This window comes from Macrobrachium rosenbergii, chromosome 45 (genome assembly GCF_040412425.1).
Source record: "Macrobrachium rosenbergii isolate ZJJX-2024 chromosome 45, ASM4041242v1, whole genome shotgun sequence".
Lineage (NCBI taxonomy): Eukaryota > Metazoa > Arthropoda > Malacostraca > Decapoda > Palaemonidae > Macrobrachium > Macrobrachium rosenbergii.
The window spans coordinates 29606806-29621898 of record NC_089785.1 but is presented as its reverse complement, the minus strand read 5'-3'; the positions used below and the strand labels follow the sequence as shown (position 1 = coordinate 29621898).

General features: G+C 38.5%; 1 protein-coding gene across 1 annotated transcript in view; it reads left to right on the top strand.

Annotated features, from left to right (window-relative positions):
* LOC136829838 (XK-related protein 6) overlaps positions 1-15093 on the top strand; it is a 33250-nt gene that overhangs the window by 4216 nt on the left and 13941 nt on the right. Inside the window, exons 2-4 of the mRNA XM_067088817.1 lie at positions 4116-4760; positions 9357-9445; positions 12459-12630. Coding sequence (XP_066944918.1) covers positions 4573-4760; positions 9357-9445; positions 12459-12630 — 449 coding nt within the window. The 5' untranslated portion in view covers positions 4116-4572. The remainder of the gene's footprint in view (positions 1-4115; positions 4761-9356; positions 9446-12458; positions 12631-15093) is intronic.

Here is a 15093-nt window from a genome sequence, read left to right as displayed (position 1 = left end):
GTCCTGTCACGTCTTTCAGACGTTTCTGTTCCTCCTGTCACGTCTTTCAAACGTTCCTGTTCCTCCTGTTACGCCCTTCAGGCTTTTCTGTTCCTTCTGTTCCAAATTTCAGATCGTTCTGTTCTTCCTGTTACACCTTTCAAACCTTTCTGTTCTTACTGTTATACAGTACCTTTCAAACCTTTTTATTTTTCCTGTTACACCTTTCAGACCTTTCTGTTCCACCTGTTACACCTTTCAGACCTTTCTGTTCCTCCTGTTACGCCTTTCAGACCTTTCTGTTCCGCCTGTTACGCCTTTTAAACCTTTCTATTCCTTCTGTTACACCTTTGATGCCTTTCTGTTCCTCCTGTTACACCTTTCAGACCTTTCTGTTCCTACTGTTACGCCTTTTTTCAGACCTTTCTGTTCCTCCTGTTACACCTTTCAGACCTTTCTGTTCCTCCTGTTACGCCTTTTTTCAGGCCTTTCTGTTCCTCCTGTTACACCTTTCAGACCTTTCTGTTCCTCCTGTTACGCCTTTTAAACTGTTATTCCTCCTGTTACACCTTTTAAACCTTTCTATTCCTTCTGTTACACCTTTGAGACCTTTCTGTTCCTCCTGTTACACCTTTCAGACCTTTCTGTTCCTCCTGTTACGCCTTTTAAACCTTTCTATTCCTCCTGTTACACCTTTCAAACCTTTCTATTCCTCCTTTTACGTCTTTCAAATATTTCTGTTGCTCCTGTTACACCTTTCAAACCTTTCTATTCCTCCTGTTACGCCTTTCAGAACTTTCTATTCCTCCTGTTACACCTTTCAGACCTTTCTGTTTCTCCTGTTACACCTTTAAAATCTTTCTGTTCCTCCTGTTACGCCTTTCAAACCTTTCTTTTCCTTCTGTTGCATCTTACAAAACTTTCTGTTCCTCCTGTTACACCTATCAAATCTTTTTGTTCCTCCTGTTACACCTTTCAAACCTTTCTATTCCTCCTGTTACACCTTTCAAACTTTTCTATTCCTCCTGTTCCACCTATCAAATCTGTCTATTCCTCCTCTTACACCTTTCAAACTTTTCTGTTCCTCCTGCTCCACCTTTCAAACCTTTCTATTCCTCCTGTTACACCTATCTATCTATCTATCTATCTATCTATCTATCTATCTATCTATCTATCTGGGTCGATCTCTGGCCAATCTCTGGTCGACCTAGTCTCCACGGGGCATAGAACACGAGTTCGGTTCCCGGGCGGGGCTGGAGCAATTTTCCCTGGTTCTCATGACACTTCGAAGGACCCGTTTTGGTCCCAATCAGCTGTTTGACAGGTGTAGAAGAGACCAAGTTATGGTCCTAATCCCTTGACTGACAGGCGTCAGACGGGACAGCAAGGCACAGAGGAGCGTCTCTGCAAATTAGGGAGGACCCAGGCACCCCCCTTCCCCAACCCCTCCCTTACGTAAGCAGTGACGTCACTTATGTAAACAAATGACGTCACAGGTCCCGTCAACAGCCGTAGGGAGTCGTTATTGCAGCCTTGCAATAATGATGATGCGAGAGGCGTCCCTCGCCGATTTATGGGATTACTTGGCTCTTGATAAATCCCTCAGCAGTTGAGGAGAACTTGGGGATTACCTGTTACAGTTTCAAAAGAACTTGGGGATTAACTTGTGCTTAATAAATTCCTCAGCAGTTTCTAAAGGACTTGGGAATTACCTGGCACTGATAAATCCCTCAGAAGTTTAAGAAGAACTTGGGGATTACCTGGTACTTGATAAATCCCTCAGCATTTCAAAAGGACTTGGGGATTACCTGGTACTAGATAAATCTCTCAGAAGTTTAAGTACTTGGAGATTACCTGGCACTTGATAAATCCCTCAGCCGTTTCTAAAGGACTTGGGGATTACCTGGTATTTGATAAATCCCTCCGTAGTTTCAAAAGGACTTGGGGATTACCTGGCATTTGATAAATCCCTCAGCAGTTTCTAAAGAAGTTGGATTACTTGGCACTTGATAAATCCCTCAGCAGTTTCAAAAGGACTTGGGGATTACCTGACATTTGATAAATCCCTCAGCATTTCAAAAGGACTTAGGGATTACCTGGCACTTGATAAATCCATCAACAGTTTCTAAAGGACTTGGGGATTACCTGGCACTTGATAAACCCTTCAGCAGTTTCTAAAGGACTTAGGGATTACCTGGCATTTGATAAATCCCTCAGCAGTTTCTAAAGGACTTAGGGATTACCTGGTACAGCTTCAATAGAGCTAAGGGGTTACCTGGTTCTTGATAAATCCCTCGGAAGAACTTGGGGGTTAGCTGGTACTTAATAAACCCCGCCTTGGATTCTAATTACCACACCACCTGCATAATATTGATACTTCGTCAGACCTAATTATATCTGCATGCTTGTGCCTTCGAGTGTGTGCGTGCGTGCGCGCAAGCAAGCAAGCACAGCTTTTGTTTATTTGTTTGCCGAAGGGAAATTGCTTAGTATTGATTAATAATAATAATAATAATAGTTTCTTGTTTATGAGGTTATCATGATATACCTTTGTATATACTCTCTTGTAGGATTCTCTCTCTCTCTCTCTCTCTCTCTCTCTCTCTCTCTCTCTCTCTCTCTATATATATATATATATATATATATATATATATATATATATATATATATATATATATATATATATATATATATATAAATACTTACTTAAAACAAAGACGGTATTACAAGGCGCCAGTATATTGCATTGAAGGGTCGTTACCCATCCATTACCTGTCCCGACCAAGGTAAAGGTAATGAAGTGTTCAATATATCGGCTGACTTTAGTTCACTTGAAGCGCATCTGCTGTCGACAAGAAAATGGCGGCTCTCTTATGCAACAGCTTCGCGCGATCACACGCCAGAGTTTTTTTTGGAGCTGACGGTAAACTTCCACAGCCGATATCGTGGAGGTCGGTTGCAATTAGTGGGAGGTCTTGGTACGCAGGCGCTGCCCAGGTCTTGTTCTCTTCTTTCCTCTCTGTGTTTCCTCGTCGCATACTTTTGTCGAGCCGTGTGCTCCCATTCTCTCCGCATGAACGAACCGTCCCAGGGCAATTTGACCTAAGTTTTAACTTAGATTAATCTTTTGAGTGACTTTTTTTTTACAAACATACATACATACAAACATGCATACATAAATACATACAACATACACACAAACATAATTTACATACATACAGACATACAAACATACATACATAAGTACATACACACAAACACTCAATGAATATAATTTTATCCAAGCAAGACTAAATTACTTTTGACCATTTGAATGCAGTTCTTTATTGGCTGGGAGTAAATTACCTTTTTATTACCCGCCTTGCGATTTATGCGTTCTCTATATCGGGGTGAGAGAGAGAGAGAGAGAGAGAGAGAGAGAGGGGGGGACTCTGTCTCTCCTTTCACACTCCCTCCCAAGGCTAAATCTTGACGTAAAATGTTGAATATTTATCGTGTTGATAATTCAGTTATTATTATTATTATTATTATTATTATTATTATTATTATTATTATTATTATTATTATTATTATTATTATTACTTTTACAGTTTTTGTTATTATTATTGTTATCATTATTATTATTATTAATATCAGTCTTCTTCTTCTTCTTATTATTATTATTATTATTATTACAAAAAAACTCTGAAGATTAAAATCAATAAAACTAATTCATGAAATCGTCCCCCCAAAAAAGAGAAATAATTCCGTCCCCTCCCCCCTTTCACCTGGGTGGAGAGCAGGTAGGGGTGGGGGATAGCTGACCCCTCCCGAAATTTCAGCATAATGTGACCTCTCCTCCCCCTCTCCTCAGCCCCAGTACACTCACTCCTCCCAAATCCGTCCCCTCCCCCTTCTTCTCGCTCAAATTATGATAGGAAATTTCATGACATGCTTGATAAGACATTGTTACGTGGTCTCTCTCTCTCTCTCTCTCTCTCTCTCTCTCTCTCTTTCTTTTTTTTTTTCTCTCTCTTCTCTCTCTCTCTCTCTCTCTCTCTCTCTCTCTCTCTGATTAGGAGTCTATCTTGAAAATAATAATAATAATAATAATAATAATAATAATAATAATAATCATCATCTCGATTCACCCACAGGGCCTGATGACTGGCGCTGAGGGCGCCGCTGACAAGGTCTTGTTGTAGGCTGTGAGGAATTAGCGGCGATCTCCCGACGATCTTTCGACGATCTCTTGACGATCTTTCGACGATATCCTGGCGATCTTTCAACGATATCCTGACGGTCTCACGACGATCTCCTGACGATCTCGTGACGATATTTCGACGATCTCCTGACGATCTTTCGATGAGCTCTTGACGATTTCCTGACGATCTTTCGGCGATCTCCCGACGATCTTTCGACGATCTTTCTCCCGACGATCTTTCTCCTGACGATCTCCGGACGATCTTTCGACGATCTTTCCACGATTTCCTGACGATCTTTCGACGATTTCCTGACGATCTGACAATTTCCTTAAGACCTCCTGACGATCTTTCTATTCGATCTCACGACGATCTCGCAGCCCTCACGACCTCAGTTCCTCGGCTTGCCCGGATGAGGAACGGAACGCAGATGAACGGAAAGGCGACTGACAGGACGGAGAGCAAGAAGCTGGCTTGGTCCAGGGCGGCTCTGGGAGACGACGATCCGGACGAGGACCTTCCTGAAGAAAGGGGCGGCGCCCTTTGCTGCTGTGGCAGTAGGTCTTCCGGCTGCAGTCCCTGTTGCGCCATATTTTGGAAGTAAGTTGCCGGGGGAGGGAGAGAGAGAGAGAGAGAGAGAGAGAGAGAGAGAGAGAGAGAGAGAGAGAGAGAGAGTCCGATAGAAATTCGTAGGAGAATTCTGTTGAAATTCTTAGAAGAGAGAGAGAGAGAGAGAGAGAGAGAGAGAGAGAGTCAGAAATTCGTAGAAAGTTCTGTTGAAATTCTTAGAGAGAGAGAGAGAGAGAGAGAGAGAGAGAGAGAGAGAGAGAGAGAGAGAGAGAGAGAAGTCCGATTAAAATTCTTTGAGAGAGAGAGAAAGAGAAAGAAAGAAAGAGAGAGAGAGAGAGAGAGAGAGAGAGAGAGAGAGAGAGAGAGAGAGAGAAAGTCCTGTAGAAATTCTGAGAGAGAGAGAGAGAGAGAGAGAGAGAGAGAGAGAGAGAGAGAGAGAGAGAGAGAGAGAGAGAGAGAGAGAGAGACAGACTCCCAGCTTTAATGATTATCGGAATACGTTCGTAATTCACCTTTTTTTATTATTTCCACTACCTTTAAAGTCAAAGTCTCGCCTCATCGCCTGCCATCTGTCACTCGATTAGGAGGAGGAGGAGGCGCACTGTAGGCATGACCTGTGGAGGAAAGTCACACACTCCAGAAAAACATTGTTGTTTTTTATTAAACCACTACTGAGAAGAGTAAAAAAAAACATGGCGACATTACAACCACTAGCAGTGCAATTCACTGAATGACAGCTTTAACCACGGCCCGGTGGTGGCCTGTTCTATGCCGTTGCCAGGAGCACGATTATGGGTAGCTTTAACCTTGAGTAAGATAAAAGACTACTGAGGAGGCTAGAGGGCTGCAATTTGGTATGATTGATGATTTGGGGGTGGATGATCGACATATCATTTTGCAGCCCTCTAGCCTCCTCGATGGTTTTTGAGATCTGAGGGCGGACAGAATAAGGTGTGGACAGAATAAGGTATGGGAAGAAAAAGTGCAGACAGAATAAGATATGGGTATAATAAGGTGCGGACAGAATAAGGTGTGGAGAGAATAAGGTGCAGACAGAATAAAGTGTGGACAGAATAAGGTATGGACAGAATAAGCTGTTGACAGAATAAAGTGAGGACAGATTAGCTGTTGACAGAATAAAGATAAGGTGCGGACAGGATAAGGTGTTGACAGGATAAGGTGTTGACAGAATAAGGTGTTGACAGAATTAGCTGTTGACAGAATAAAGTGAGGACAGATAAGGTGCGGACAGGATAAGGTGTTGACAGGATAAGGTGTTGACAGAATAAGGTGTTGACAGCATAAGGTGTTGACAGAATTAGCTGTTGACAGAATAAAGTGAGGACAGATAAGGTGCGGACAGGATAAGGTGTTGACAGAATAAGGTGTTGACAGAATAAGGTGCAGACAGAATTAGGTGTTGACAGAATAAGGTGCAGACAGAATAAGGTGTTGACAGAATGAGGTGTGGACAGGATAAGGTATGGAGAGAATAAGGTGCAGACAGAATAAAGTGTGGACAGAATAAGGTATGGACAGAATAAGGTGCGACAGCATAAGGTATTGACAGCATAAGGTGTTGACAGAATTAGCTGTTGACAGAATAAGGTGCAAGCAGAATTAGGTGTTGACAGAATAAGGTGCAGACAGAATAAGGTGTGGACAGAATAAGGTGCGGACAGAATAAAGTGAGGACAGGATAAGGTGTGGGCAGGATAAGGTGTTGACAGAATAAGGTGCGGACAGAATAAGGTGCAGACAGAATATGGTGTTCACAGAATAAAGTGTTCACAGAATAAAGTGAGGACAGGATAAGGTGCAGGCAGGATAAGGTGTTGACAGAATAAAGTGTGGACAGAATAAGGTGCGGACAGAATAAAGTGAGTACAGAAAAAGTGTGGACAGAACAAAGTGCGGACGGACAGACAAAGCCGGCACAATAATACTTTCCTTTTATAGAAAACTACAACGAATTTAAAAGAGATCAGCATTTCAATCCCCTCTCAAGTTGTTTTTTTTCAGCTGAATCGATTGACCAATTTAAGGCAATTTGAAATAAAAAAGCTAGTTTAGGAACCGCAACAACTTGCACTTTAGGACTGTAAACGTTTCCCAGAAACAGCCTAGTATCTTTCAAGGCCAGACAATGGTTGGGTAACCATTATTTGCAAAAAAAATTTCCACCCAGAATTCCATCTTTTCACGAAACCGAGTGAAATTGGAGCGTACTGCCGAAGTTCCTTCCTCGGCGCAATCGAGTTTTCTGTACAGCGTCTAATAATCAAGGCCACCGAAAATAGATCTGTCTCTCGGTGGTCTTGGTATCATGCTGTATGAGCCGCGGCCCGTGAAACTTTAACCACGAGGCCCAATTTGGGATGATTGGAGGGTGGATGATCGACATATCAATTTGCAGCCCTCTAGCCGCCTCAGTAGTTTCTAAGATCTGAGTTGCCAGACAGAAAAGTGCAGACAGAAAAAGTGAGGACAGAATAAGCTAATTTTAACAGAAAAAGTGTGGAAAAAAGTGTGGACAGAATAAAGTTAGGACAGAAAAGTGTGGACAGAAAAAGTGTGGACAGAATAAAGTTAGGACAGAAAAAGTGTGGACAGAATAAAGTTAGGACAGAAAAAGTGTGGACAGAATAAAGTTAGGACAGAAAAAGTGTGGACAGAAAAAGTGTGGACAGAATAAAGTTAGGACAGAAAAAGTGTGGACAGAATAAAGTTAGGACAGAAAAAGTGTGGACAGAATAAAGTTAGGACAGAAAAGTGTGGACAGAATAAAGTTAGGACAGAAAAAGTGTGGACAGAATAAAGTTTCAGAATAAGATCTGAGGACAGAAAAGACAGAAAAAGTGCAGACAGAAAAGTGAAAAAGAAAAATGTGTGGACAGAATAAGAAAAAGTGTGGACAGAATAAAGTTAACAGAAAAAGTTAAAGGACAGAAAAAGTGCAGACGGACAGACAAAGCTGGCACAATAGTTTTCCTTTACAATTATTATTATTATTATTATTATTATTATTATTATTATTATTATTATTATTATTATTATTATTATTATGTTCCATATGAATAGGGGCTCTTCATCTTCTTAATAATAATAATAATAATAATAATAATAATAATAATAATAATAATAATAATAATAATAATAATAATAATAAGTGTTAGGTGGATGTCCTTGGCAGTCGATATAAGATAAGGTATCTGGGATGACCCAAATTACAGGTGTGTGATTCTGGCCCGGGGTGTCACGTCATACGATAAGTCTCTCTCTCTCTCTCTCTCTCTCTCTTTTTTGGGAGGGGGCCGGCGGGGCGGGGCCAGCTAGTGGGGGCGGCATTGTAAGGGTCTTGATTTGGGGTTAAGGGGAGGTTTTATACCACAACCAGTACACAACCCTGAATTAGTTATGAACCGCCGCCTGTCCTATCACTTCCAGGGATCCAGCAGGGACGTAACACGACCCTGAATTAGTAACTGAATTATTCAGCCGACGAGGACCCCCCCCCCGGGGGGGGGGGGGGGCGTAGCTTCAATTTGGGGTCTGAACTTTGGCCTTTGTCTGAATATCATGGTCGAGTTTGTTGACGTGGGGGCGTTCGTTTCTGATTTGATTTAATAAAATATTATTATCATTATTGTTGTTGTATAATAATAATAATAATAATAATAATAATAATAATAATAATAATAATAATAATAATAATAATAATAATAATAATAATGAAGTACAGAAAACCTCTAAAATAACCTAATTTTTTAATTTTATTGAAAACTGAACGCCCATGTAAACAATACGTCCATCAATGAGTACTCGAAAGTAAATTATCATTAATTTAATATGTTATTAATTTATTAAAGACTTATAATAATAATAATAATAATAATAATAATAATAATAATAATAATAATAATATTACCTAAAGCCTCTAAAACAATCATGTTTTTATTTTATTTAAAAATGAATGCTCACATTTTATAAAAAAACATTATTATTATTATTATTATTATTATTGTCTTATAAATCTATAATAATAATAATAATAATAATAATAATAATAATAATAATAATAATAATAATAATAAATTTTTAATTTCATTAAAGTGTGAGAACGTTCATTTTTTAATAAAATAAAAAATATAATTATTTTAGAGGCTTGAGGTATTTTTGGTACTTTTTATTATTATTATTATTATTATTATTATTATTATTATTATTATTATTATTATTGCAAGTCTTCTATTATAAATTAATAATATATTAAATTAATGGTAATATATCTTCAAGTAATTATTGACGGTGATATTGTTTACATGGAAGCGTTCAATTTTGAATAAAATTAAAAATTAGGGTATTTAGAACATTATTATTATTATTATTATTATTATTATTATTATTATTATTATTATTATATCATTATTATTATTATTATTATTATTATTATTCAGAATAACCCACAACTTATCAATAGAGGAAAAAGTTAAATTAACAAACATAATAATAAACAGATAAAAACAATAGTCAATAACAAAGACCCTGTTTAGTTCCAGCTCTTTTTATTTTATTTTATTTTTTTTAAATAAAAACCTCCATTGATAATTCCGGTTCACGTTGCAGGTATGTCTTCGGCCGCACCTTCAAGATGTCCGTGTACATTCTAGACATCGTGACAGACATCTCCGTGGCTGTGTCCGACTACAGGAATGGTAAGAGAGAGAGAGAGAGAGAGAGAGAGAGAGAGAGAGAGAGAGAGAGAGAGAGAGAGAGAGACGGACAGTGGGAAAGAGAGAGAGAAAATGTTTGAGATACCAGCGAGAGAGGGAGAGAGAGAGAGAGAGAGAGACGGGGAGTGGGAAAGAGAGAGAGAGAATATTTGAGATATCAGCGAGAGAGAGAGAGAGAGAGAGAGAGAGAGAGAGAGAGAGAGAGAGAGACGGACAGTGGGAAAGAGAGAGAGAATATTTGAGATATCAGCGAGAGAGAGAGAGAGAGAGAGAGAGAGAGAGAGAGAGAGAGAGAGAGAGAGAGAGAGACGGACAGTGGGCAAGAGAGAGAGAGAATGTTTGAGATACCAAGTGAGAGAGAGAGAGAGAGAGAGAGAGAGAGAGAGAGAGAGAGAGAGAGAGAGACGGACAGTGGGCAAGAGAGAGAGAGAATGTTTGAGATACCAGCGAGAGAGAGAGAGAGAGAGAGAGAGAGAGAGAGAGAGAGAGAGAGAGTGGGAAAGAGAGAGAGAAAGAATGTTTGAGATATCAGCTAGAGAGAGAGAGAGAAAGAAATGTTTGAGATACCATCGAGAGAGAGAGAGAGAGAGAGAGAGAGAGAGAGAGAGAGAGAGAGAGAGAGAGAGAGAGAGAGAGGCCATAAAATTCAAACGCAATATTGCACTGATAAAAGTGAGGTAATCTCAGCCCAGTAAACATTCCTGAGAGATAAGTGATAAAACGCCCCAGAGTTTCATGGAAGAGAAAACTCTCTCTCTCTCTCTCTCTCTCTCTCTCTCTCTCTCTCTCTCATGCAGCTTGTTAACAATCTGGTACAGAACCTACTGAGAGAGAGAGAGAGAGAGAGAGAGAGAGAGAGAGAGAGAGAGAGAGAGAGAGAGAGTATTGTACCAGCCACCTCAAAATGGAACCACAAGGAAGGCCTTGACAGTAAACAAACAAACAAACATTGAAATCAACACACAAGCAAATTAACATACAAACAAATTAACAAGCGAACAAACAAAATAAACAAACACATAACAAGCAAGCAAAATAACAAACACAGAGTAGAACAAACAAGCAAACAAAATTACAGATTTAACAGACAAACAAAGTAACATACAAATGAACACAAATTAACAAACACAAACTAACGAACAAACACAAACAAGAAAAGAAACAAATTAACAAACAAATGCACAAACAAACAGACAATAAAAATATTAACAAACAAACAAAACAAATTAACAAACAAACGCACAAACAGAGGAGAACGAACGTGAGATATTGGCGTTAGCGTGTCAAGACCCTCTTAGCCTCCCCACCATTACTGTGTGGTTTGTTTACGTCAAGGCTGTGGGCAGAGAGAGAGAGAGAGAGAGAGAGAGAGAGAGAGAGAGAGAGAGAGAGAGAGAGAGGTGGTTGTAAGTGGAGATAAGTGCAGTTTAATCAAGTTTACACACACACGAGAATATATATAAACAGATAGTAGGATGAGAGAGAGAGAGAGAGAACACTAAACCGTTTGAGAGAGAAAGAGAGAGAGAGAATGGGATACTGACAGCCAATGGAGAGAGAGAGAGAGAGAGAGAGAGAGAGAGAGAGAGAGAGAGAGAGAGAGTTTAATGAGAAAATGGGCCTCAGAATACAAGATACAAATGGAAGAATACATTCCTGGCTCCATTTAGTGAGGTGGAATGGCTGGCCTAGGTGTGTAAGGTACATCTGAGTAATGGAAAAGTTCCAGTTAACTGAAAGTTAGGAACACTTTCTCCACTGTGCAAGGTGAAAGTTGACCAATGAAAATCACATTTAAAGGTGCATTGTTTTGTCAGATATAAAGTGAAAGTTATATGATATTAATAAGCAAGTAAGACTGATAACACAATGCTGACCCAGGTGTGGAGGGTACGTTTGAGTGATGGAAAAGTTCCAGAGTGAGAGATAAGATTAATTTGATTTACGTCATAAGATGGCCTTGTCATCAGACCTTATCGCCAGCGGTCGTGATTATTACGAAACAGCAGCCTCTTTCTCTCTCTCTCTGGGATCAGTATTATCTATTTCTTTGAGTTTATTATTATTATTATTATTATTATTATTATTATTATTATTATTCAGATGATGAACCCTATTATTATTATTATTATTATTATTATTATTATTATTAAATGATGAACCCTAATTATTATTAAATTATTATTATTATTATTATTATTATTATTAAATGAGTTAAAATGTCTACAAATATCTATTATTATTATTATTATTATTATTATTATTATTATTACACTGAATAATTGAGCCATTTTCCCAGTTTACATTGTGTGTTATTATTTATTATATATTTATATACTTATCCACTGTATACCTGTACAATTTCTTTTACAATATTTCAAAAGCATTTTTAGAAAATTCTTAAGATTTTTACAATATCCAGAATGTCTGTTATTAAGGTGTCTATTTGTAAATTTTTTAAAGGTATATTTACAATATCTTTCATATTGTCATAAATTTATTGAAATATTTTTTTTTATCAAATTTAATATATTTTTTAGTCTTTTAAAGTGTTTCGTAATATTTCACAGTGCTTTATATTGCTTTAGTAGTGTAAATATACTTTATGTATATGAATACATACATATATATATAATTATATATATATTATGTATATATATACAGTATACATATATGTATGCATATACATATATACATACATATATATTTATATATATAACATAAAAATATATTACTATACATAGTAATTGATAATTCCTATCATTCCTGAACAATAATGTCCCAACAGTTGACTAACAAGGAACTAGCCAAGTGGCAACTAGCCATGACCTGGTACTCAGTCTTCTGTGGCATTCACACCCAGGGCATGAAAAAGGGCGTGGCTAGCACCCCCATCCCACTAAAGACTTAGAGGAGGACAATGGGACTAAAAATAATAATCTCAAATGTCTGTATTGAGTAACTTCAGATTACCCTAACGTTATTGCTCCCGCAGGAGAGCTGTTGTTCGCGGCCATAACACTGGCCCTCGTCTTCACTCCCGGGTTCCTCTTCGCCCTCTTCGCCTTCACGCAGGTCCTCTACAACACCACGGGGCTCCTGACGTGCATCAAGGCGCCCTTCTGGATTCTCGTCTTCCCGGTGCTGCCCCTGTGGCCGGTCGTCAGGTAGGAACGGACGGGGGTGGTGGTCGAGGTAGCCTTCGGAAAGAAGGGTTTCGCTCGCTCGCTTTTGCGTTGAGCGAGGTTGGTTTGTTCGAAGGGGTGTCTGGTAAATTGGCTGGTTCATCCATACAGGTAAAAGGTAATATCTGGTAGACTGGTTCATTCACACAGGTATCTGGTAGTAGCTGGTAGACTGGTTCATTCAGACAGGTATCTGGTAGACTGGTTCATTCATACAGGTAAATGGTAGACTGGTTCACCCATACAGGTAAAAGGTAATATCTGGTAGACTGGTTCATTCACACAGGCATCTGGTAATATCTGGTAGACTGGTTCACCCATACAGGTAAAAGGTAATATCTGGTAGACTGGTTCATTCACACAGGTATCTGGTAGTAGGTGATAGACTGCTTCATTCATACATGTGTCTGGTAGGTCATGATAACCGAGCAGTATTATCAAAAACTTTCAGCCATTGTGGTCCCAAGATATAGCCCCATTTGAGGCCTGATAGATATTCAGTGTGTGAACGACCATTCTGTCTTTTAGCAGCCACTGCCTGGCTCCCCTGCGTCCCACGTGGGTGGAAAGAGTAGATTTAGATGCCAGCCTTGCGTCCGGTCATAGAGACATTGTGCAGTTGCACAATCCCTTGACCTTTTCAGCAGGGTGTGTGCAAAAGATTTAATAAGAGAATGAATGAATGAAGGAACTGTTGAGCCAACTCTCCTCAATGGCAGAGAAGTGTGATGTTGAATGTGAATGAAAGAAACAAAAGATTGAAGTGGTTTTAGATAAACTGTCTTAGTATTTTTTATACATTCCCCTCAGTGCTGAGTGACCTCGTAGGTCCCAGTGCTTGGCCTTTGGGGTAAATTTTTTATTACATTCTGAGAGGTGAGTGGCGCAGTGTATATGGAGGTGAGTGGGTGAGTGATGCATTGTAAATGGAGGCTTTTGACACCAAATGAGGAACTATTTAGTATATATTTTTATATTCTGAAAAAAAACCTTCAAAGATTGATGACATTTTATTGGTAGCTTCGTATAGAAGTGAGAAAGGTTTTTTTTTCTTGCTTGATAAAAAAATACAAAAAAATGAAGTGAGAGAAAGGTTACTTTTTTCTTGCTGGATAAAAAAAATAAAAAAAATAATAAAAGATAAAGTGAGAGAAAGGTTGTTTATTTTTTTTTCTCGCTGGATAAAAAAACAAAAAATAAAAAAAAAATAATTGGAAAAATAAAGCGAGAGAAAAGTAATTAATTTTTTTGCTGAATGAAAAAATAATTTAAAAAATAAAAGACAAAGCGAAAGAAAAGTTTTTTCTCGCTAGATAAAAAAACAAACAAGATTATAAAAAAAATTAATAAAAAAATAAAACGAGAGAAAAATATTGTTTTTGGTATAATAAAAAAACGAAAAATGAATAATAGTAAAATTATACAAAATAAAAAAATAAAAAATAAAGCAAGAGAAAGAATAAAAAAAATAGTAAATGATAAAAATAATAGAAAAAATGGAAAAAATACAGCGAGAGAAAATTCATGTATATTTTTCTCGCTTTGATAAAAAAAAAAAAATAGTAAAATAAAAAACTGAAAAAATAAAAAATAAAGTGAAAGAAAATTCATTTATATTTTTCTCACTGAATAAAAAATATTAAAAAGATGATTAAAAAATAAAGCAAGAGAACATTCACTTGTGTTTTTCTCGCTTCAGTAAAAAAATAAAATGAAAAATAATAAAAAATAATAAAAAAAATAGTGTATCCACTATGTCCTTGGACGTCAATCGTCCCTTTCTTGAATTCTGGGTCGAGAGAGAGAGAGAGAGAGACACACACACACACACACACACACACACACACACACACACACACACACACACACACACACACACACACACCTAAGCCACATGAGCAAGGTATGTCAGCAAAATACATTTGAATTTCGGTAGGAATAATGGAAAACCCGCTGCTGTTACTTCTTGGGGCTTGGGGGTGTGAGGGCGGGGGGCAAGTTGAGGCTTGGAGGGGGGGGGGGCAAGTTGAGTCTTGGGGGTGGCAGTTGCCCGCCCCCCCCCCCACCCCCCAAATGACGCCCCTGACACAGACACAGGCAGGCACATAAATCAAAGGCAGAAAGAGCTGTCAGTTCAAAGGAATACTGTAGAAACGGAGAGAGAGAGAGAGAGAGAGAGAGAGAGAGAGAGAGAGAGAGAGAGAGAGAGAGAGAGAGAGAACTCTTCACCAGCGAGTGTTTATTACAAACTTCAGAGCGATCAGAGAGAGAGAGAGAGAGAGAGAGAGAGAGAGAGAGAGAGAGAGAGAGAGAGAGAGAGAGAGAATTTTACCACTGCAATGAAATATTGAGAGAGAGAGAGAGAGAGAGAGAAAACACACACATGAATCGAGGAAAGAGCTGTCAGCTCAAAGGAGTATTGAAAGAGAGAGAGAGAGAGAGAGA